The 22,352-nt window shown below is 55.5% G+C and overlaps 1 protein-coding gene across 2 annotated transcripts in view; it reads left to right on the top strand.

Annotated features, from left to right (window-relative positions):
- The window catches only part of LOC137431026 (uncharacterized), a 51,169-nt gene that overhangs the window by 16,725 nt on the left and 12,092 nt on the right, over positions 1 to 22,352 (top strand). For both annotated transcript variants that reach the window (XM_068121884.2, XM_068121885.2), the window contains exons 4-7: positions 2,942 to 2,993; positions 3,138 to 3,440; positions 5,755 to 5,922; positions 8,559 to 8,654. In XM_068121884.2, coding sequence (XP_067977985.2) covers positions 2,942 to 2,993; positions 3,138 to 3,440; positions 5,755 to 5,922; positions 8,559 to 8,654 — 619 coding nt within the window. The remainder of the gene's footprint in view (positions 1 to 2,941; positions 2,994 to 3,137; positions 3,441 to 5,754; positions 5,923 to 8,558; positions 8,655 to 22,352) is intronic.

Raw genomic sequence — 22,352 nt, 5'->3', positions numbered from 1 at the left:
TTTGGTATCCATGGAAATCTCCACGCATGGCTAGCGGACTTCCTCTCTAGTCGTAGTCAACGTGTGGCCCTGAATGGGTTTCTCTCATCTCCTCTTCCTGTTCAGGCTGGAGTTCCCCAAGGCAGTGTTCTGGGCCCTGTGCTTTTTCTGGTCTTCATCAATGATCTCTCTGACTCTCTTGAAAATCCTCTCTATCTCTTTGCTGATGACTCTACTCTCTGTCGCTCCATTCTTCATCCCTCAGATCGGCAGTCTGCAGCCTCCTCACTCTCTGCAGACCTAGACAAAATCACAGACTGGGCAAACAAGTGGAACATGTCTTTCAATCCTGACAAATCTCACACTCTTACGATGTCTCTCCGAAAAGACCGACTGGACAACCCTCCCATCCACTTTCTGAATAATCCTCTCCAAGAAGTTCTGTCACTCAAGCTTTTGGGTCTCACTATCTGCCATGATCTTTCCTGGGAAAACCACATTTCAAATCTGGCCTCCAAAGCCAGTCGCCGACTGGGCATCCTCCGTCGTGCGAACTCCTTCCTTGGCACACCTGAGCTCCTCACCACATACAAGGCTTTCATCCGCAGCTCAATGGAATACTGCTCTCTCTCCTCTGGGCTGGTGCTCCTGCCTCACACCTAGCTCATCTTCACGCTGTTGAAACCAAAGCATTCAGAATCATTGGAATCTCCCGCGATGAAGCTAACTCCAAGGGCCTCTCACTCACTCACCGCAGACAGGTTGGTGGTCTTTCCGTCTTCTACCGACTCCTCTCTGGCCTTGCCCCCCCAGCTCTCTCTGGGCTCTGTCCCGCAAATATTCCTACAGGTCGCACAAGATCTGCCTGCAACCCTCTTATGGTTAAACTCCCAAAATCAAGACTCTGCTCACCTTCACTCCTTCATTCCTCTTTTCTCCCGCCTCTGGAACAAACTCCCTCACTCTCTTCAATCCCACTCCACCCTCCAGGTCTTTAAAACAGCTGTTCACCACCATCTCTTATCTTCCCCCATCCAAAACCTTGATCTTTTCAACCCCCGCTAATTTCACCCCAATTCCACTTTTTTGAAATACCAACTTCTGTCCTGGAAGTCCTTGGTGTCCTTGTGTTTTATACTTCTCCCCCCCCCCCCCCACCCCTTCCCACGCCTCCTCCCCCCAAGCCCCCTCCCTCCCACACATCTCCCTGCTCTCAAATGTTATGTTTGTGTGCTTCCCCTTCTCTCCCCATCTTGTCTTCCGCTCCCTCTTTTTATATATTTTGTTTGTCTGGTTGATTTGTTTGTGAAGTAAATGTTAGCTCTTTCATGAGCCTCGATTCAGTACACAAAAAAATCAAAAAAAACAAAAAAAAAAAAACAAGGGGAGATGCAGAAAATAGGGCAAAATGGAGATCGTCATGGGGACCGCAAGGCTAACCCCCGCTCTAGCAGGGAATATGGCCTTAAAATGCCTGTTGTTGTTGTTGTTGTTGTTGTTGTTGGTACCTGCCCTAAGGGAGGCCCAAATGAAAAGGCTAAATATCATAAATTGAATTTTTAGTGCAAATTCACAATTTTGTGAAAAGGTCAAAGGTCATTGTCACATAAAATCATCAATTTTCATCTGATTGACCTGAAATTTTAAGAATTTGCGTATTGGGTCACATAATTGGCTCACCATTCAAAAGCTAGAAGCTAATTGTTTTGTTTTTTTAGATCAAAAGGTCAAAGGTCAAGGTTGCGTAAAATCGCGAACTTTCACCCGATTGACCTGAATTTTAAAGAATTTGCATATTGGGTCACTGAATTGGTTCACTAATCAAAAGGTAGAAGCTGATTATTTTTTAAAATCTAAAGCTCAAAGGTCAAGGCTACATAAAATCATCAATTTTCATTTTGAATTTTTTGAACAGTTTTCATTATTTTGAGCATACAGAAGATGTCTGAATACAAACGAACGTGGATGGGCTTTGCATTTTCAGATGCTTTCTCGTTTGTTTTTGTTACACTAGTCCTATATAGCATTTCTGTAAAATATTTCGGATTTTGGATTTTTTTGAGATCCCCCCCCCCCCACCCCCCCACCAGGATCTGATAAAAATCGGGTACCCTCGCTAAAGGGTTGCTTTGGCCAAATGTGATTTTTTTTTAAATTTTATAAAAGTATGTTCTTACTAAAGTAAGAACATTTCATAGTAATTCAGGGTCACTGAATCCAAAAATGGCCTCTAAAAAGTTGTGGGATCAAAATTGGAAAATATTTAGTTCAATTCAATTTGACTTCAACTTCAACCAACGAAGCAAAAAAAAGAAGCTTTTTTCAAATGTTTTATTATTCTCTCTAACCCTAACCACTCGGAACTTTGGCTTGCCAAACCGCTCTTGAGGATCCTGAATTTGCGCATGCGTAAGGCAAGATCGGCCCACACTTATGGCGAAATGGGTAACAAGATGGTACCTTGCGGTCATATGATCATGTATCCTCCAATCACGATCGTTTTTGCTGAAACCAAGTTTAACAAACTCTAGTGTTCTATATGGCTCTGTAGGGTCCTGTGGACCACTCTCTATGGCGGGACTAGTCTAACAAAACAAAAGGTATGACTAGATCAATATGAGAATATTTTTCAAAAATGGGCCGTTTGATGCACCCTAGTGGAGACTGATGGAAGTATCAGGTTACGTGGGAATGAGGGGCCAGATACACTTAAAAATGATGTAACCAGCAGGGAGCTGTTCTGTGTGAATGAATGAATATAATATGTGATGTTGTACGTTATAAATCATTCCCTGCCCTTAAGGATCCTTGAACATATTTCGTGTGAATTGCTTCCATTGTTGTGTAAGAGAAGTCATCACAGTGATTATATCAATATTGACGAGCACAAGATCACATGGAAATCTCCCATCATTTTACCACACCTGGCTATTGTTGCTCCCTCTCTATTATTTAATTTCAGATTCCCGGGTCATGTGACCCTTTGGATGAGAGAGAACCGAATAAACCACACGGTGAGTTTTGTACATTCTCATTCTGGGATTTGATGCCGTTTATCAAAGCATTTTGGGAAGAAAAACATGGAATAAACTCGAGGATATGTGGAGAGATGTTATTGGTGGAAATAACGATTGTAATTTCCTTGTTTCCCATTGTAGTTCCGAACACTCTCAGGGGAACTCCTCTACTCTCATGTGAGATTCAAAAGCTCTCCAGTAACAAGTTCTCACTGCTGTGGATGTTTGGAAGTACTGAAGGCCACGACCAGGTGATCGCAGTGGCCGGAAAGCGGGCAGACATCCTTACCTCCTGTCTGGGGAAGAGTGAACAGAAAAACCATACAGTGCTGGAACCTGGACAGGATTCTTGTCCTGAAAGCTCCCACTGCTTGCTGCCTCTCTTTAATGTAACAAGAGACGAACTGGAGAGATACTGGTGCCTGGTTGGTCCCGGAGAGGATGGTACGTGTAGAAAGCAGGTGCTGTCCATACTCTTTCACACCTATTGGGTGTCTATCTATCATTTTTTTACAGGATCTAAGGCTCGTTGTGGAGCTGACACACACACGCACACATACACAACATAACTGCTAGACAAAAACGCAGGCATAAATCTCTAAAGGGATGGGGGGGGGGGGATATATCACCACCCCCTCCCACCTTTCCACTTTTTTACCTGGGGAGGGGGGTTGGGGCGGGAGGGGCGGGAGAGTGGTCCACAGGACCCTACAGAGACATATAGAACACTAGAGTTTGTTAAACTTGGTTTCAGCAAAAACGATAGTGATTGGAGGATACGTGATCATACGACCGCAAGGTACCATCTTGTTACCCATTTCGCCAAGTGAAACACTAAATTGTGTGCATCTGTGTGATTGCTAAGTCATACTTACATTTCCTCACATCATTATAATCATTGTACCATAGTTATGCAAGTATAATCAGAACAAATAAGAAGTAAATGACCTATATGGTAAATTCTGCCCAGTGTGAGAGAAAGGGAATGTATAACAGATTCCCTTTCTCTCATGGAAGATCAAATACCATTTAAAGTACAGCACAGGGTCGGACCCCGCTATTCGCGGTTCCGCTATTCGTGGGTTCCACATATTCGTTATTTGCGGTTCTGCTATTCGCGGGTTCCACATATTCGCGGTTCAGCTATTCGCGGGTTCCATGTATTCGCTATTCACGGTTCCGCTATTCACTGGTTCCATGTATTCCCGGTTCCGCTGTCGCGGGTTCCACGTATTCACTATTCACGGTTCCGCTGTTCGTGGGTTCTGCTATCGCGGGTTCTGCTATTCGCGGGTTCCGCTGTTTGCGGGTTCCGCTATTCGCGGGTTCCGCTATTTGTGGGGTTCCGCTATTTGTGGGTTCCACGTATTCCTGGTTCCGCTATTCGCGGGTTCCACATATTCGTTATTCGCGGTTCCGCTATTCACGGTTCCGCTATTCGCAGTTCCACTGTTCGCGGGTTCCGCTATTCGCGGGTTCCACGTATTCACGGTTGATAAAATGCGCATTTGCTCTCTTCTTTGAAACTACACAAACAATTTCGATGAAACTTGACCACAACCTTCATCGCCCATGATGTACCAAAGTTTGTTCACGGCATTAAAAAAAACATCTGCCCCTTTGGGGTCTACGGGGGGTTGCCCCCCAAAATAGGTATTTGCTTTCTTCTCAGAAACTACACACACTATTTTGATGAAACTTCACCACAAACTTCATCACCCGTGATGTACCAATGTTTGTTCACGAAATTACAAAAATCGGGGTCTGAGAAGGTATATGGGGTTGGGGATGGGGTGGGGGAGGTTGCCCCCCAAAATAGTTATTTTTTTGGTTTGTTTGTTTAAAGTCTTATGATTATGTTAGTATGATTCTACATGATGACCTGTCTTCTAGCAACCATTGAAATTGGTTTAAAACACCTTTAGTCGGTGCAGTATACTGTTTATTCAAACAGGTGAGCGCTCGGGGTATTGCCCCTATGTTTGTCACTCCCGGGGCGTTAATTCAGGTACGTAAAAATGTAACTACGTAAGATAAAAAATACGTAAGTAAAATAACATAACTGTAACACCGAATAATTTCATAATTTCAACACTGAAGATAATCTGGTGTGGAGAGCCTGGTGTTGTTTTAACGGTTCGGGTGGCTGGCTTGGGATCCTAGTGTCCTGAGTTAGAATCCTGGCGAACCGTTAAATTAACACCAGGTGGAGTTGACTCAGCCTGTCATCCTTTGAGGTCGGCGAAAATGAGTACCAGTGTACTGGTAATAGGGGCACTGCATCAGCGGCACAACCACGCCCTCAGCAAATGATGCTGCCTGCTGTCCTGTGCTGCACACGAAAGAAGAAGAAGAAGCTGAAGGGCAACCATTGCCACCATGTTGGTGTATGTCTCGAGCAGTCAACACAGTGTTTCATCTTTCTGTGCATGCCAAGTCTGTGGCCTACAAGGTGACCCTCATACCTGGATTTCTGAATCCCTCCAGTAGTGTAGTCAATGTGTTCCCATCAATGGAACTCTCTACTCTACGATACACATACTCCACTCCATGCTACTGTAAGTACTCTCCCAGTGGAGGCTGGAGTGCCTCACATCAGCGTCCTGTGCCCAAAGTTTTCCCTCATCGATACAAATAAAAGCTCCCAAATGCTCTGAAAAACTGTGATAAATTCATGGAGCACTTGTAAATTCGCCTTTGTATACAGGTAATACCAAAGTATGGTTTCTAGTTTTGATCATTTTTTTTTCGACTGCAGACTTATTCTCATCTGTTACTCCAACTATAAAGAACTTCACAACATCCACGTCGAGAGAGGCTGGCCGAACACAACAACAAAAGATCATCATCCCAGCTGTGATTCTGTCTCTTCTTGGAATATTACTGATCGTGATCTTTGTGTTCTTTTTCAGAAGACGTCACAAAGGTAAGTGTGTGCATACGTTTACAGCATGAACAAAATGTATAATCTGATGTAATACAGAGAAGAAGACCACTCTATACATTAAAACCTCTCAGTGTAAATACCTTGTCTGGATTCTTGGTCCTAATCTCCTCTTTTTTAATCTCCAATTATGTCTTCTTCTTCTGTTAATGTATAATATGGTAAAAAAAACAACTATCCTGCTACTTTCTATTGTGTATCTACATATATATATATATATATCATATCATATCATATCATATCATATATTTGATTGGTCACAAAAAAACAATTTCCTGATCTTTTCCTGATGAGCCCATAATAAGGGCGAAATCCAGATCGACATCTCTGCCTTTGTCTATTTGTGACCATAGAGCTTCAATCTCAGTCTGCAAAGATTTGAGTACCACACGGATGCCTCGTAGTTTGGAGGTGATGTGTTGGTATAATTTATGTGCATGACGTCATCGTCATGTCATGGGGTTAGTGTGCTTCTTTAGTTAAACTACCGTGACTCGGCGCGCTCCGTGCGCCTCACCACACGTCGTTTCAGAGAGGTAGGCATCTTTGACCATTTCGGTGTCTTTTGGGTCTTCATGGTGTTTTGGGTCTTCAGGGCCATTTGGGACTTCATGGTCTTTTGGATCCTCTGGGCCTTTAAGGGTATTTTGGGTCTTACAGGTGTTTTGGGTCTTCAGGCTCTTTTGGGTCTTTGGTGTCTTCATAGGCTTTTGAGTCTTAAGGGTCTTCGGTGTCTTTTGTGTCTTCAGAGTCTTCAGGGGCTTTTGGGTCTTAAGGGTCTTTTGGTTCTTCTTGGTCTTTAAGGGTCTTTGGGTGTTTTGGGATATTTTGGGTCTTCGGGGTTTTTGGGTTTTCTGGGTGTTTTTGGGTCTTTCGGGTGTTTTGGGTCTTCGGGGTATTTTGGGTCTTCGGGGTGTTTTAGGTATTTGGGGTGTTTTGGGTCTTCGGGGTGTTTGGGGTCTTCAAGGGTGATTTGGGTCTTCAGGGATCTTGGTGGTCTTAAGGGTCTTGGGGGAATTAAAGGGTCATCAAAGGTCTGAGGGGTCTCAGCAGTCTAAACGTAATTAACAGGGTGTTAATTTTATTTGAAGAAGAAGAAGACGTTTTCAGCGCATATAAACATAGCGACAAACATAGCGACATAACCATATAAGTTTGCTCTATTATGATAAGATTTAATGTTCCTGACTGCAAACCTGCTGATGGTTGATGAGCAGGGCAGAGACGATGTGTCCACGTGGCAGGCTACACTTGGTGCTAACAGGTCGTGCAGCAATTGCTGGGGTGAGACTCGATCTGTGCCTTGCTTCCCAGTCAAGTTAGGGGGTTCAACCTGTGTATATTAGCGGCTTAGATTGGTCACAAATAAACAATTTGTAGTATGTTGTGCTGATGAGGGAAAAATAAGCCCTCGTCGGGACGGCATGGTGTTGAAGTCATGGGGACTCGCTCCTATGGAGGGGTCTAATTGTATGACCATGCATTCTGGTCCTTCGGGGTCAGTATGCATGTGTTCTGATTGACCATGTGCTTCACCCTTTGGGTTGAGGTGCATGTGTATGCCAATGGGACAGCCTTGATAGACAGTGTGCCTTGGCCGTGGGGTCAAGGTGCACGTCCAAGGCTGTTTAAATGTTTGATTTTTTTAACCTTTTTTATTATAAAAAAAGGCAGGCCTCCTAAGGCCCATAACAAGGGAGAGTGATGAGACGGAAGCCACTCCTGAGAAAAGACAATTGGCAGCACACCTGGACGTTACAAAAAGGAATGAGAAAGACTCAGAGAGCATGAGGCAGAAGATCATGTGGTCTGAGACAAAAATTCAATTATTTGGCCTGAATACAAAGCGCTGCGTTTGGCAGAAACCGTGCACACTGGGTACCTTTGCTAGTCTAATCTACATTAAGCTTTTTACCTCTGCCACCTAAGGTGGATGGAGGTTATGTTTTTGCCCCTGTCTGTTTGTGAGCAGGATATCTCAAAAAGTTGTGGATGGATTCAGGGGAAATTTTATGGACAGTTTGGTTGTGTGACAAGGAAGAATTGATTCAGTTTCGTAAAGATCCGAATACGGATCTAGATCAGCGAATTTTTTAAAGTGATTTTTCACCATTGAGGGATGGGGCCAAAAACGATATATAGCACAACATTTTCTAAAAGTTATGGACGAGTTATGCCAAAACTAGGTGGCTGAGTTGAGTCGGTGACAAGAAGAAGCCGATTCCATTTTGGTTCAGGTCCGGATCCAGATCAGGTCTATCAATGGATACAAAATGTAAACTGTTCAGCCTGGTGGAGGTGTGCTCTCTACCGAGTGCTGTTCTAGTGGTTTTTATGTGTACATGGAGAGTGCACCTGAGTAGTTGCTTGCAGAACATGGAAGCATGCCCAAATGGTAATGTATAAAGTCCAGTCTCCTTCAGCTGTTCCTCATAGCTTAATCTAGCTATGGCCGGAACCAATCTAGTCGCTCGATGCTGAACCCTCTCAATGACCGGCCGGAACCAATCTGGTTCTTCCTCACATGATGTAGTGTCCAAAACTGTATCTGTTATCACCCCCCAGATCCTTCTCCTGTGTCAGTCACACGTGGTTTTGAAATGTGTTGGTTCCCACAGAAAATGGTGTGACGGTTTCCACTGAAAACGACGTTGTTGAATACACTGCTGTGACAACTAAGCACCAACCAGCACAAGAAGCACAATCGGAATATGGTAAAACTAGGAGTTCCCCACTCCCGGCTGTTTCCCCACTCCCGGCTGTTTCCCCACTCCCGGCTGTTTCCCCACTCCCGGCTGTTTCCTCACTCCCGGCTGTTTCCCCACTCCCGGCTGTTTCCCCACTCCCGGCTGTTTCCCCACTCCCGGCTGTTTCCCCACTTCCGGCTGTTTCCCCACTCCCGGCTGTTTCCCCACTCCCGGCTGTTTCCCCACTCCCGGCTGTTTCCCCACTCCCGTCTGTTTCCCCAACTACCGTCTGTTTCCCCAACTACCGGCTGTTTCCCCACTCCCGGCTGTTTCCCCACTCCCGGCTGTTTCCCCACTCCCGGCTGTTTCCCCACTCCCGGCTGTTTCCCCACTCCCGGCTGTTTCCCCCCTTCCTGTCTGTTTCCCCCCTTCCTGGCTGTTTCCCCACTCCCTGCTGTTTCCCCACTCCCGGCTGTTTCCCCACTCCCGGCTGTTTCCCCACTCCCGGCTGTTTCCCCATTCCCGGCTGTTTCCCCACTCCCGGCTGTTTCCCCAGTCCCGGCTGTTTCCCCACTCCCGGCTGTTTCCCCACTCCCGGCTGTTTCCCCACTCCCGGCTGTTTCCCCACACCCGGCTGTTTCGCCACTCCAGGCTGTTTCCCACTCCCGGCTGTTTCCCCACTCCCGGCTGTTTCCCCACTCCCGGCTGTTTCCCCACTCCCGGCTGTTTCCCCACTCCCGGCTGTTTCCCCACTCCCGGCTGTTTCCCCACTCCCGGCTGTTTCCCCACTCCCGGCTGTTTCCCCACTCCCGGCTGTTTCCCCACTCCCGGCTGTTTCCCCACTCCCGGCTGTTTCCCCACTCCCGGCTGTTTCCCCACTCCCGGCTGTTTCCCCACTCCCGGCTGTTTCCCCACTCCCGGCTGTTTCCCCACTCCCGGCTGTTTCCCCACTCCCGGCTGTTTCCCCACTCCCGGCTGTTTCCCCACTCCCGTCTGTTTCCCCAACTACCGGCTGTTTCCCCACTCCCGGCTGTTTCCCCACTCCCGGCTGTTTCCCCACTCCCGGCTGTTTCCCCACTCCCGTCTGTTTCCCCACTCCAGGCTGTTTCCCCAGTCCCGGCTGTTTCCCCACTCCCGGCTGTTTACCCACTCCCGGCTGTTTCCCCACTCCCGTCTGTTTCCCCAACTACCGGCTGTTTCCCCACTCCCGGCTGTTTCCCCACTCCCGGCTGTTTCCCCACTCCCGGCTGTTTCCCCACTCCCGGCTGTTTCCCCACTCCCGTCTGTTTCCCCAACTACCGGCTGTTTCCCCACTCCTGGCTGTTTCCCCACTCCCGGCTGTTTCCCCACTCCCGGCTGTTTCCCCACTCCCGGCTGTTTCCCCACTCCCGGCTGTTTCCCCACTCCCGGCTGTTTCCCCACTCCCGGCTGTTTCCCCACTCCCGGCTGTTTCCCCACTCCCGGCTGTTTCCCCACTCCCGGCTGTTTCCCCACACCCGGCTGTTTCCCCACTCCAGGCTGTTTCCCCACTCCCGGCTGTTTCCCCGCTCCCGGCTGTTTCCCCACTCTCGGCTGTTTCCCCACTCCCTGCTGTTTCCCCACTCCCTGCTGTTTCCCCACTCCCGGCTGTTTCCCTACTCCCGGCTGTTTCCCCACTCCCGGCTGTTTCCCCACTCCCGGCTGTTTCCCCACTCCCGGCTGTTTCCCCACTCCCGGCTGTTTCCCCACTCCCGGCTGTTTCCCCACTCCCGGCTGTTTCCCCACTCCCGTCTGTTTCCCCAACTACCGGCTGTTTCCCCACTCCCGGCTGTTTCCCCACTCCCGGCTGTTTCCCCACTCCCGGCTGTTTCCCCACTCCCGGCTGTTTCCCCACTCCCGTCTGTTTCCCCAACTACCGGCTGTTTCCCCACTCCTGGCTGTTTCCCCACTCCCGGCTGTTTCCCCACTCCCGGCTGTTTCCCCACTCCCGGCTGTTTCCCCACTCCCGGCTGTTTCCCCACTCCCGGCTGTTTCCCCACTCCCGGCTGTTTCCCCACTCCCGGCTGTTTCCCCACTCCCGGCTGTTTCCCCACTCCCGGCTGTTTCCCCACTCCCGGCTGTTTCCCCACTCCCGGCTGTTTCCCCACTACCGGCTGTTTCCCCAATCCCGGCTGTTTCCCCACTCCCGGTTGTTTCCCCACTCCCGGCTGTTTCCCCACTCCCGGTTGTTTCCCCACTCCCGGCTGTTTCCCCACTCCCGGCTGTTTCCCCATTCCCGGCTGTTTCCCCACTCCCGGCTGTTTCCCCACTCCCGGCTGTTTCCCCACTCCCGGCTGTTTCCCCACTCCCGGCTGTTTCCCCACCTCCGGTTGTTTCCCCACTACCGGCTGTTTCCCCACTCCTGTCTGTTTCCCCACTCCCGGCTGTTTCCCCAGTCCCGGCTGTTTCCCCACTCCCGGCTGTTTCCCCACCCCCTGTTGTTTCCCCACTACAGGCTGTTTCCCCACTCCTGGCTGTTTCCCCACTCCCGGCTGTTTCCCCACTCCCGGCTGTTTCCCGACTCCCGGCTGTTTCCCCACTCCCGGCTGTTTCCCCACTCCCGGCTGTTTCCCCACTCCCGGCTGTTTCCCCACTCCCGGCTGTTTCCCCACTCCCGGCTGTTTCCCCACTCCCGGCTGTTTCCCCACTACCGGCTGTTTCCCCAATCCCGGCTGTTTCCCCACTCCCGGTTGTTTCCCCACTCCCGGCTGTTTCCCAACTCCCGGTTGTTTCCCCACTCCCGGCTGTTTCCCCACTCCCGGCTGTTTCCCCATTCCCGGCTGTTTCCCCACTCCCGGCTGTTTCCCCACTCCCGCCTGTTTCCCCACTCCCGGCTGTTTCCCCACTCCCGGCTGTTTCCCCACCCCCGGTTGTTTCCCCACTACCGGCTGTTTCCCCACTCCTGTCTGTTTCCCCACTCCCGGCTGTTTCCCCAGTCCCGGCTGTTTCCCCACTCCCGGCTGTTTCCCCACCCCCGGTTGTTTCCCCACTACAGGCTGTTTCCCCACTCCTGGCTGTTTCCCCACTCCTGGCTGTTTCCCCACTCCCGGCTGTTTCCCCACTCCCGGCTGTTTCCCCCCTTCCTGGCTGTTTCCCCACTCCCGGGTGTTTCCCCACTCCCGGCTGTTTCCCCACTCCCGGGTGTTTCCCCACTCCCGGCTGTTTCCCCACTCCCGGCTGTTTCCCCACTACCGGCTGTTTCCCCAGTCCCGTCTGTTTCCCCCCTTCCTGTCTGTTTCCCCCCTTCCTGGCTGTTTCCCCACTCCCGGCTGTTTCCCCACTCCCGGCTGTTTCCCCACTCCCGGCTCTTTCCCCACTCCCGGCTGTTTCCCCACTCCCGGCTGTTTCCCCACTCCTGGCTGTTTCCCCCCTTCCTGTCTGTTTCCCCCCTTCCTGGCTGTTTCCCCACTCCCTGCTGTTTCCCCCCTTCCTGGCTGTTTCCCCACTCCCTGCTGTTTCCCCACTCCCGGCTGTTTCCCCACTCCCGGCTGTTTCCCCATTCCCGGCTGTTTCCCCACTCCTGGCTGTTTCCCCACTCCCGGCTGTTTCCCCAGTCCCGTCTGTTTCCCCCCTTCCTGGCTGTTTCCCCACTCCCGGTTGTTTCCCCCCTTCCTGGCTGTTTCCCCACTCCCGGCTGTTTCCCCACTCCCGGCTGTTTCCCCACTCCCGGCTGTTTCCCCACTCCCGGCTGTTTCCCCACCCCCAGTTGTTTCCCCACTCCCGGCTGTTTCCCCACTCCTGTCTGTTTCCCCACTCCCGGCTGTTTCCCCACTCCTGTCTGTTTCCCCACTCCCGGCTGTTTCCCCACTCCCGGCTGTTTCCCCACTCCCGGCTGTTTCCCCACCCCCGGTTGTTTCCCCACCACTGGCTGTTTCCCCACTCCTGGCTGTTTCCCCACTCCTGGCTGTTTCCCCACTACTGGCTGTTTCCCCACTCCTGGCTGTTTCCCCACTCCTGGCTGTTTCCCCACTCCCGGCTGTTTCCCCACTCCCGGCTGTTTCCCCACCCCTGGCTGTTTCCCCACCCCCGGTTGTTTCCCCACTCCTGGCTGTTTCCCCACTCCTGTCTGTTTCCCCACTCCCGGCTGTTTCCCCACTCCCGGCTGTTTCCCCACTCCCGGCTGTTTCCCCACTCCCGGCTGTTTCCCCACCCCCGGTTGTTTCCCCACTACTGGCTGTTTCCCCACTCCTGGCTGTTTCCCCACTCCTGTCTGTTTCCCCACTCCTGTCTGTTTCCACACTCCTAGCTGTTTCCCCACTCCCGGCTGTTTCCCCACTCCCGGCTGTTTCCCCACCCCCGGTTGTTTCCCCACTACTGGCTGTTTCCCCACTCCTGGCTCTTTCCCCACTCCCGGCTGTTTCCCCACTCCTGGCTGTTTCCCCACTCCCGGCTGTTTCCCCACTCCCGGCTGTTTCCCCACTCCCGGCTGTTTCCCCACCCCCGGCTGTTTCCCCACCCCCGGTTGTTTCCCCACTACTGGCTGTTTCCCCACTCCTGTCTGTTTCCCCCCTTCCTGGCTGTTTCCCCACTCCCGGCTGTTTCCCCACTCCTGGCTGTTTCCCCCCTTCCTGGCTGTTTCCCCACTCCTGGCTGTTTCCCCAATCCCGGCTGTTTCCCCACTCCCGGCTGTTTCCCCACTCCTGGCTGTTTCCCCACTCCCGGCTGTTTCCCCAGTCCAGTCTGTTTCCCCCCTTCCTGTCTGTTTCCCCCCTTCCTGGCTGTTTCCCCACTCCCTGCTGTTTCCCCACTCCCGGCTGTTTCCCCAGTCCCGGCTGTTTCCCCACTCCTGGCTGTTTCCCCACTCCTGGCTGTTTCCCCACTCCTGGCTGTTTCCCCACTCCCGGCTGTTTCCCCACTCCTGGCTGTTTCCCCACTCCTGGCTGTTTCCCCACCCCTGGTTGTTTCCCCACTCCTGGCTGTTTCCCCACTCCGGTCTGTTTCCCCACTCCCGGCTGTTTCCCCACTCCCGGCTGTTTCCCCACTCCCGGCTGTTTCCCCACTCCCGGCTGTTTCCCCACCCCCGGTTGTTTCACCACTACTGGCTGTTTCCCCACCCCAGGTTGTTTCCCCACTCCCGGCTGTTTCCACACTCCTGTCTGTTTCCCCACTCCCGGCTGTTTCCCCACTCCTGTCTGTTTCCCCACTCCCGGCTGTTTCCCCACTCTCGGCTGTTTCCCCACTCCCGGCTGTTTCCCCACCCCCGGTTGTTTCCCCACTCCTGTCTGTTTCCCCACTCCCGGCTGTTTCCCCACTCCCGGCTGTTTCCCCACTCCCGGCTGTTTCCCCACTCCTGGCTGTTTCCCCACTCCCGGCTGTTTCCCCACTCCCGGCTGTTTCCCCACTCCCGGCTGTTTCCCCACCCCCGGTTGTTTCCCCACTCCTGGCTGTTTCCCCACTCCTGTCTGTTTCCCCACTCCCGGCTGTTTCCCCACTCCCGGCTGTTTCCCCACTCCCGGCTGTTTCCCCACTCCTGGCTGTTTCCCCACTACTGGCTGTTTCCCCACTCCTGGCTGTTTCCCCACTCCTGGCTGTTTCCCCACTCCTGGCTGTTTCCCCACTCCTGGCTGTTTCCCCACTCCTGGCTGTTTCCCCACTCCTGTCTGTTTCCCCACTCCCGGCTGTTTCCCCACTCCCGGCTGTTTCCCCACTCCCGGCTGTTTCCCCACTCCCGGCTGTTTCCCCACTACTGGCTGTTTCCCCACTCCTGGCTGTTTCCCCACTCCTGGCTGTTTCCCCACTCCTGTCTGTTTCCCCACTCCTGGCTGTTTCCCCACTCCTGGCTGTTTCCCCACTCCTGTCTGTTTCCCCACTCCTGGCTGTTTCCCCACTCCTGTCTGTTTCCCCACTCCCGGCTGTTTCCCCACTCCTGGCTGTTTCCCCACCCCCGGTTGTTTCCCCACTACAGGCTGTTTCCCCACTCCTGGCTGTTTCCCCACTCCCGGCTGTTTCCCCACTCCTGGCTGTTTCCCCACTCCTGTCTGTTTCCCCACTCCCGGCTGTTTCCCCACTCCTGGCTGTTTCCCCACCCCCGGCTGTTTCCCCACCCCCGGTTGTTTCCCCACTCCTGTCTGTTTCCCCACTCCTGTCTGTTTCCCCACTCCCGGCTGTTTCCCCACTCCCGGCTGTTTCCCCACTCCCGGCTGTTTCCCCACTCCCGGCTGTTTCCCCACCCCCGGTTGTTTCCCCACCACCGGTTGTTTCCCCACTCCCGGCTGTTTCCCCACTCCCGGCTGTTTCCCCACTCCTGTCTGTTTCCCCACTCCCGGCTGTTTCCCCACTCCCGGCTGTTTCCCCACTCCCGGCTGTTTCCCCACTCCCGGCTGTTTCCCCACTCCCGGCTGTTTCCCCACTCCCGGCTGTTTCCCCACTCCCGGCTGTTTCCCCACTCCCGGCTGTTTCCCCACTCCCGGCTGTTTCCCCACTCCCGGCTGTTTCCCCACTCCCGGCTGTTTCCCCACCCCCGGCTGTTTCCCCACTCCCGGCTGTTTCCCCACTCCCGGCTGTTTCCCCACTCCCGTCTGTTTCCCCACTCCCGTCTGTTTCCCCACCCCCGGTTGTTTCCCCACCACTGGCTGTTTCCCCACTCCCGTCTGTTTCCCCACTCCCGTCTGTTTCCCCACTCCCATCTGTTTCCCCACTCCCGTCTGTTTCCCCACTCCCATCTGTTTCCCCACCCCCGGTTGTTTCCCCACCACTGGCTGTTTCCCCACTCCCGTCTGTTTCCCCACTCCCGTCTGTTTCCCCACTCCCGTCTGTTTCCCCACTCCCGGCTGTTTCCCCACTCCCGGCTGTTTCCCCACTCCCGGCTGTTTCCCCACTCCCGGCTGTTTCCCCACTCCCATCTGTTTCCCCACTCCCGTCTGTTTCCCCACTCCCGTGTGTTTCCCCACTCCCGGCTGTTTCCCCACTCCCGTCTGTTTCCCCACTCCCGGCTGTTTCCCCACTCCCGGCTGTTTCCCCACTCCCGTCTGTTTCCCCACTCCCGGCTGTTTCCCCACTCCCGGCTGTTTCCCCACTCCCGGCTGTTTCCCCACTCCCGGCTGTTTCCCCACTCCCGGCTGTTTCCCCCACTCCCGTCTGTTTCCCCACTCCCGGCTGTTTCCCCACTCCCGGCTGTTTCCCCACTCCTGTCTGTTTCCCCACTCCCGGCTGTTTCCCCACTCCCGGCTGTTTCCCCACTCCCGGCTGTTTCCCCACTCCCGGCTGTTTCCCCACTCCCGGCTGTTTCCCCACTCCCGTCTGTTTCCCCCACTCCCGTCTGTTTCCCCCACTCCCGGCTGTATCCCCACTCCCGGCTGTATCCCCACTCCCGGCTGTTTCCCCACTCCCGGCTGTTTCCCCACTCCCGGCTGTTTCCCCACTCCAGGCTGTTTCCCCACTCCCGGCTGTTTCCCCACTCCCGGCTGTTTCCCCACTCCCGGCTGTTTCCCCACTCCCGTCTGTTTCCCCAACTACCGGCTGTTTCCCCACTCCTGGCTGTTTCCCCACTCCCGGCTGTTTCCCCACTCCCGGCTGTTTCCCCACTCCCGGCTGTTTCTCCACTCCCGGCTGTTTCCCCACTCCCGGCTGTTTCCCCACTCCAGGCTGTTTCCCCACTACCGGCTGTTTCCCCAATCCCGGCTGTTTCCCCACTCCTGGCTGTTTCCCCACTCCTGTCTGTTTCCCCACTCCTGGCTGTTTCCCCACTCCTGTCTGTTTCCCCACTCCTGTCTGTTTCCACACTCCTAGCTGTTTCCCCACTCCCGGCTGTTTCCCCACTCCCAGCTGTTTCCCCACCCCCGGTTGTTTCCCCACTACTGGCTGTTTCCCCACTCCTGGCTCTTTCCCCACTCCCGGCTGTTTCCCCACTCCTGGCTGTTTCCCCACTCCCGGCTGTTTCCCCACTCCCGGCTGTTTCCCCACTCCCGGCTGTTTCCCCACCCCCGGCTGTTTCCCCACCCCCGGTTGTTTCCCCACTACTGGCTGTTTCCCCACTCCTGTCTGTTTCCCCCCTTCCTGGCTGTTTCCCCACTCCCGGCTGTTTCCCCACTCCCGGCTGTTTCCCCCCTTCCTGGCTGTTTCCCCACTCCTGGCTGTTTCCCCACTCCCGGCTGTTTCCCCACTCCCGGCTGTTTCCCCACTCCTGGCTGTTTCCCCACTCCCGGCTGTTTCCCCAGTCCAGTCTGTTTCCCCCCTTCCTGTCTGTTTCCCCCCTTCCTGGCTGTTTCCCCACTCCCTGCTGTTTCCCCACTCCCGGCTGTTTCCCCAGTCCCGGCTGTTTCCCCACTCCTGGCTGTTTCCCCACTCCTGGCTGTTTCCCCACTCCTGGCTGTTTCCCCACTCCCGGCTGTTTCCCCACTCCTGGCTGTTTCCCCACTCCTGGCTGTTTCCCCACCCCTGGTTGTTTCCCCACTCCTGGCTGTTTCCCCACTCCGGTCTGTTTCCCCACTCCCGGCTGTTTCCCCACTCCCGGCTGTTTCCCCACTCCCGGCTGTTTCCCCACTCCCGGCTGTTTCCCCACCCCCGGTTGTTTCCCCACTACTGGCTGTTTCCCCACCCCAGGTTGTTTCCCCACTCCCGGCTGTTTCCACACTCCTGTCTGTTTCCCCACTCCCGGCTGTTTCCCCACTCCTGTCTGTTTCCCCACTCCCGGCTGTTTCCCCACTCTCGGCTGTTTCCCCACTCCCGGCTGTTTCCCCACCCCCGGTTGTTTCCCCACTCCTGTCTGTTTCCCCACTCCCGGCTGTTTCCCCACTCCCGGCTGTTTCCCCACTCCCGGCTGTTTCCCCACTCCTGGCTGTTTCCCCACTCCCGGCTGTTTCCCCACTCCCGGCTGTTTCCCCACTCCCGGCTGTTTCCCCACCCCCGGTTGTTTCCCCACTCCTGGCTGTTTCCCCACTCCTGTCTGTTTCCCCACTCCCGGCTGTTTCCCCACTCCCGGCTGTTTCCCCACTCCCGGCTGTTTCCCCACTCCTGGCTGTTTCCCCACTACTGGCTGTTTCCCCACTCCTGGCTGTTTCCCCACTCCTGGCTGTTTCCCCACTCCTGGCTGTTTCCCCACTCCTGGCTGTTTCCCCACTCCTGGCTGTTTCCCCACTCCTGTCTGTTTCCCCACTCCCGGCTGTTTCCCCACTCCCGGCTGTTTCCCCACTCCCGGCTGTTTCCCCACTCCCGGCTGTTTCCCCACTACTGGCTGTTTCCCCACTCCTGGCTGTTTCCCCACTCCTGGCTGTTTCCCCACTCCTGTCTGTTTCCCCACTCCTGGCTGTTTCCCCACTCCTGGCTGTTTCCCCACTCCTGTCTGTTTCCCCACTCCTGGCTGTTTCCCCACTCCTGTCTGTTTCCCCACTCCCGGCTGTTTCCCCACTCCTGGCTGTTTCCCCACCCCCGGTTGTTTCCCCACTACTGGCTGTTTCCCCACTCCTGGCTGTTTCCCCACTCCCGGCTGTTTCCCCACTCCTGGCTGTTTCCCCACTCCTGTCTGTTTCCCCACTCCCGGCTGTTTCCCCACTCCCGGCTGTTTCCCCACTCCCGGCTGTTTCCCCACTCCCGGCTGTTTCCCCACTCCCGGCTGTTTCCCCACTCCCGGCTGTTTCCCCACTCCCGGCTGTTTCCCCACTCCCGGCTGTTTCCCCACTCCCGGCTGTTTCCCCACTCCCGGCTGTTTCCCCACTCCCGGCTGTTTCCCCACCCCCGGCTGTTTCCCCACTCCCGGCTGTTTCCCCACTCCCGGCTGTTTCCCCACTCCCGTCTGTTTCCCCACTCCCGTCTGTTTCCCCACCCCCGGTTGTTTCCCCACCACTGGCTGTTTCCCCACTCCCGTCTGTTTCCCCACTCCCGTCTGTTTCCCCACTCCCATCTGTTTCCCCACTCCCGTCTGTTTCCCCACTCCCATCTGTTTCCCCACCCCCGGTTGTTTCCCCACCACTGGCTGTTTCCCCACTCCCGTCTGTTTCCCCACTCCCGTCTGTTTCCCCACTCCCGTCTGTTTCCCCACTCCCGGCTGTTTCCCCACTCCCGGCTGTTTCCCCACTCCCGGCTGTTTCCCCACTCCCATCTGTTTCCCCACTCCCGTCTGTTTCCCCACTCCCGTGTGTTTCCCCACTCCCGGCTGTTTCCCCACTCCCGTCTGTTTCCCCACTCCCGGCTGTTTCCCCACTCCCAGCTGTTTCCCCACTCCCGTCTGTTTCCCCACTCCCGGCTGTTTCCCCACTCCCGGCTGTTTCCCCACTCCCGGCTGTTTCCCCACTCCCGGCTGTTTCCCCACTCCCGGCTGTTTCCCCCACTCCCGTCTGTTTCCCCACTCCCGGCTGTTTCCCCACTCCCGGCTGTTTCCCCACTCCTGTCTGTTTCCCCACTCCCGGCTGTTTCCCCACTCCCGGCTGTTTCCCCACTCCCGGCTGTTTCCCCACTCCCGGCTGTTTCCCCACTCCCGGCTGTTTCCCCACTCCCGTCTGTTTCCCCCACTCCCGTCTGTTTCCCCCACTCCCGGCTGTATCCCCACTCCCGGCTGTATCCCCACTCCCGGCTGTTTCCCCACTCCCGGCTGTTTCCCCACTCCCGGCTGTTTCCCCACTCCAGGCTGTTTCCCCACTCCCGGCTGTTTCCCCACTCCCGGCTGTTTCCCCACTCCCGGCTGTTTCCCCACTCCCGTCTGTTTCCCCAACTACCGGCTGTTTCCCCACTCCTGGCTGTTTCCCCACTCCCGGCTGTTTCCCCACTCCCGGCTGTTTCCCCACTCCCGGCTGTTTCTCCACTCCCGGCTGTTTCCCCACTCCCGGCTGTTTCCCCACTCCAGGCTGTTTCCCCACTACCGGCTGTTTCCCCAATCCCGGCTGTTTCCCCACTCCCGGTTGTTTCCCCACTCCCGGCTGTTTCCCCACTCCCGGTTGTTTCCCCACTCCCGGCTGTTTCCCCACTCCCGGCTGTTTCCCCATTCCCGGCTGTTTCCCCACTCCCGGCTGTTTCCCCACTCCCGGCTGTTTCCCCACTCCCGGCTGTTTCCCCACTCCCGGCTGTTTCCCCACCCCCGGCTGTTTCCCCACTCCTGTCTGTTTCCCCACTCCCGGCTGTTTCCCCACTCCCGGCTGTTTCCCCACCCCCGGTTGTTTCCCCACTACTGGCTGTTTCCCCACTCCTGGCTGTTTCCCCACTCCTGGCTGTTTCCCCACTCCCGGCTGTTTCCCCCCTTCCTGGCTGTTTCCCCACTCCCGGCTGTTTCCCCACTCCCGGCTGTTTCCCCACTCCCGGCTGTTTCCCCACTCCCGGCTGTTTCCCCACTCCTGGCTGTTTCCCCACTCCCGGCTGTTTCCCCACTCCCGGCTGCTTCCCCCCTTCATGGCTGTTTCCCCACTCCCGGCTCTTTCCCCACTCCCGGCTGTTTCCCCCCTTCCTGTCTGTTTCCCCCCTTCCTGTCTGTTTCCCCACTCCCTGCTGTTTCCCCACTCCCGGCTGTTTCCCCACTCCCGGCTGTTTCCCCACTCCCGGCTGTTTCCCCATTCCCGGCTGTTTCCCCACTCCCGGCTGTTTCCCCACTCCCGGCTGTTTCCCCAGTCCCGTCTGTTTCCCCCCTTCCTGGCTGTTTCCCCACTCCCGGTTGTTTCCCCCCTTCCTGGCTGTTTCCCCACTCCCGGCTGTTTCCCCACTCCCGGCTGTTTTCCCCACTCCCGGCTGTTTCCCCACTCCCGGCTGTTTCCCCACTCCCGGCTGTTTCCCCACTCCTGTCTGTTTCCCCACTCCCGGCTGTTTCCCCACTCCCGGCTGTTTCCCCACTCCCGGCTGTTTCCCCACTCCCGGCTGTTTCCCCACTCCCGGCTGTTTCCCCACTCCCGTCTGTTTCCCCCACTCCCGTCTGTTTCCCCCACTCCCGGCTGTATCCCCACTCCCGGCTGTATCCCCACTCCCGGCTGTTTCCCCACTCCCGGCTGTTTCCCCACTCCCGGCTGTTTCCCCACTCCAGGCTGTTTCCCCACTCCCGGCTGTTTCCCCACTCCCGGCTGTTTCCCCACTCCCGGCTGTTTCCCCACTCCCGTCTGTTTCCCCAACTACCGGCTGTTTCCCCACTCCTGGCTGTTTCCCCACTCCCGGCTGTTTCCCCACTCCCGGCTGTTTCCCCACTCCCGGCTGTTTCTCCACTCCCGGCTGTTTCCCCACTCCCGGCTGTTTCCCCACTCCAGGCTGTTTCCCCACTACCGGCTGTTTCCCCAATCCCGGCTGTTTCCCCACTCCCGGTTGTTTCCCCACTCCCGGCTGTTTCCCCACTCCCGGTTGTTTCCCCACTCCCGGCTGTTTCCCCACTCCCGGCTGTTTCCCCATTCCCGGCTGTTTCCCCACTCCCGGCTGTTTCCCCACTCCCGGCTGTTTCCCCACTCCCGGCTGTTTCCCCACTCCCGGCTGTTTCCCCACCCCCGGCTGTTTCCCCACTCCTGTCTGTTTCCCCACTCCCGGCTGTTTCCCCACTCCCGGCTGTTTCCCCACCCCCGGTTGTTTCCCCACTACTGGCTGTTTCCCCACTCCTGGCTGTTTCCCCACTCCTGGCTGTTTCCCCACTCCCGGCTGTTTCCCCCCTTCCTGGCTGTTTCCCCACTCCCGGCTGTTTCCCCACTCCCGGCTGTTTCCCCACTCCCGGCTGTTTCCCCACTCCCGGCTGTTTCCCCACTCCTGGCTGTTTCCCCACTCCCGGCTGTTTCCCCACTCCCGGCTGTTTCCCCCCTTCATGGCTGTTTCCCCACTCCCGGCTGTTTCCCCACTCCCGGCTGTTTCCCCCCTTCCTGTCTGTTTCCCCCCTTCCTGTCTGTTTCCCCACTCCCTGCTGTTTCCCCACTCCCGGCTGTTTCCCCACTCCCGGCTGTTTCCCCACTCCCGGCTGTTTCCCCATTCCCGGCTGTTTCCCCACTCCCGGCTGTTTCCCCACTCCCGGCTGTTTCCCCAGTCCCGTCTGTTTCCCCCCTTCCTGGCTGTTTCCCCACTCCCGGTTGTTTCCCCCCTTCCTGGCTGTTTCCCCACTCCCGGCTGTTTCCCCACTCCCGGCTGTTTCCCCACTCCCGGCTGTTTCCCCACTCCCGGCTGTTTCCCCACCCCCGGCTGTTTCCACACTCCCGGCTGTTTCCCCACTCCCGGCTGTTTCCCCACTCCCGGCTGTTTCCCCACTCCCGGCTGTTTCCCCACTCCCGGCTGCTTTCTTGCTTTCTTCTGTTGTTGGCCTCATCATAGTTTTTTTTTTTTCCTGCTATCTGTTGTTTTTGGAGCTTATTATGAGCTGCTAATGGTTCTAGCCCATTGTTTTCGATGTTGTATTTCTTTTTTATTTGTCCTATTATTTTCTTGAGCTTTGGACTTCTGTTTTCCTTCTTGAATTGTTCTATTTGTCCCGTTTCCTTCCTCAGTTGGTCTCTCTCCTTCTCCAGTCTGTTTTCATGGTGGTGTTTTGTTTCTGTTCAGATTATCAGGTCTATCTTTTTTGCATTGTTTGCCTGTTATTAGTCCCCTACCGGTGTACACCGGAGGGGACTATAGGTTTGCACTCCGTCCGTCAGTCTGTCAGTCTGTCAGTCCGTCAGTCCGTTACGCAAAGAACAGCTTTCCGGACTTTTTTTTCTCAACTCTTAATGCTAATGATTTCAAACTTGGTACATGGTTTCCTCATGATAAGTTGCAGATCAAGTTCGAACTTCACGACGTTTCGATCATTTTTGACAAAGTTATGGCACTTTGAACTTTGGTAATTTC

The sequence above is a fragment of the Myxine glutinosa genome, chromosome 7, assembly GCF_964187855.1.
Source record: "Myxine glutinosa chromosome 7, kmMyxGlut1.1, whole genome shotgun sequence".
Taxonomy (NCBI): Eukaryota; Metazoa; Chordata; class Myxini; order Myxiniformes; family Myxinidae; genus Myxine; species Myxine glutinosa.
Note: the sequence above shows the minus strand (reverse complement) of the source record. Positions and strands in the feature narration are given on the sequence as shown.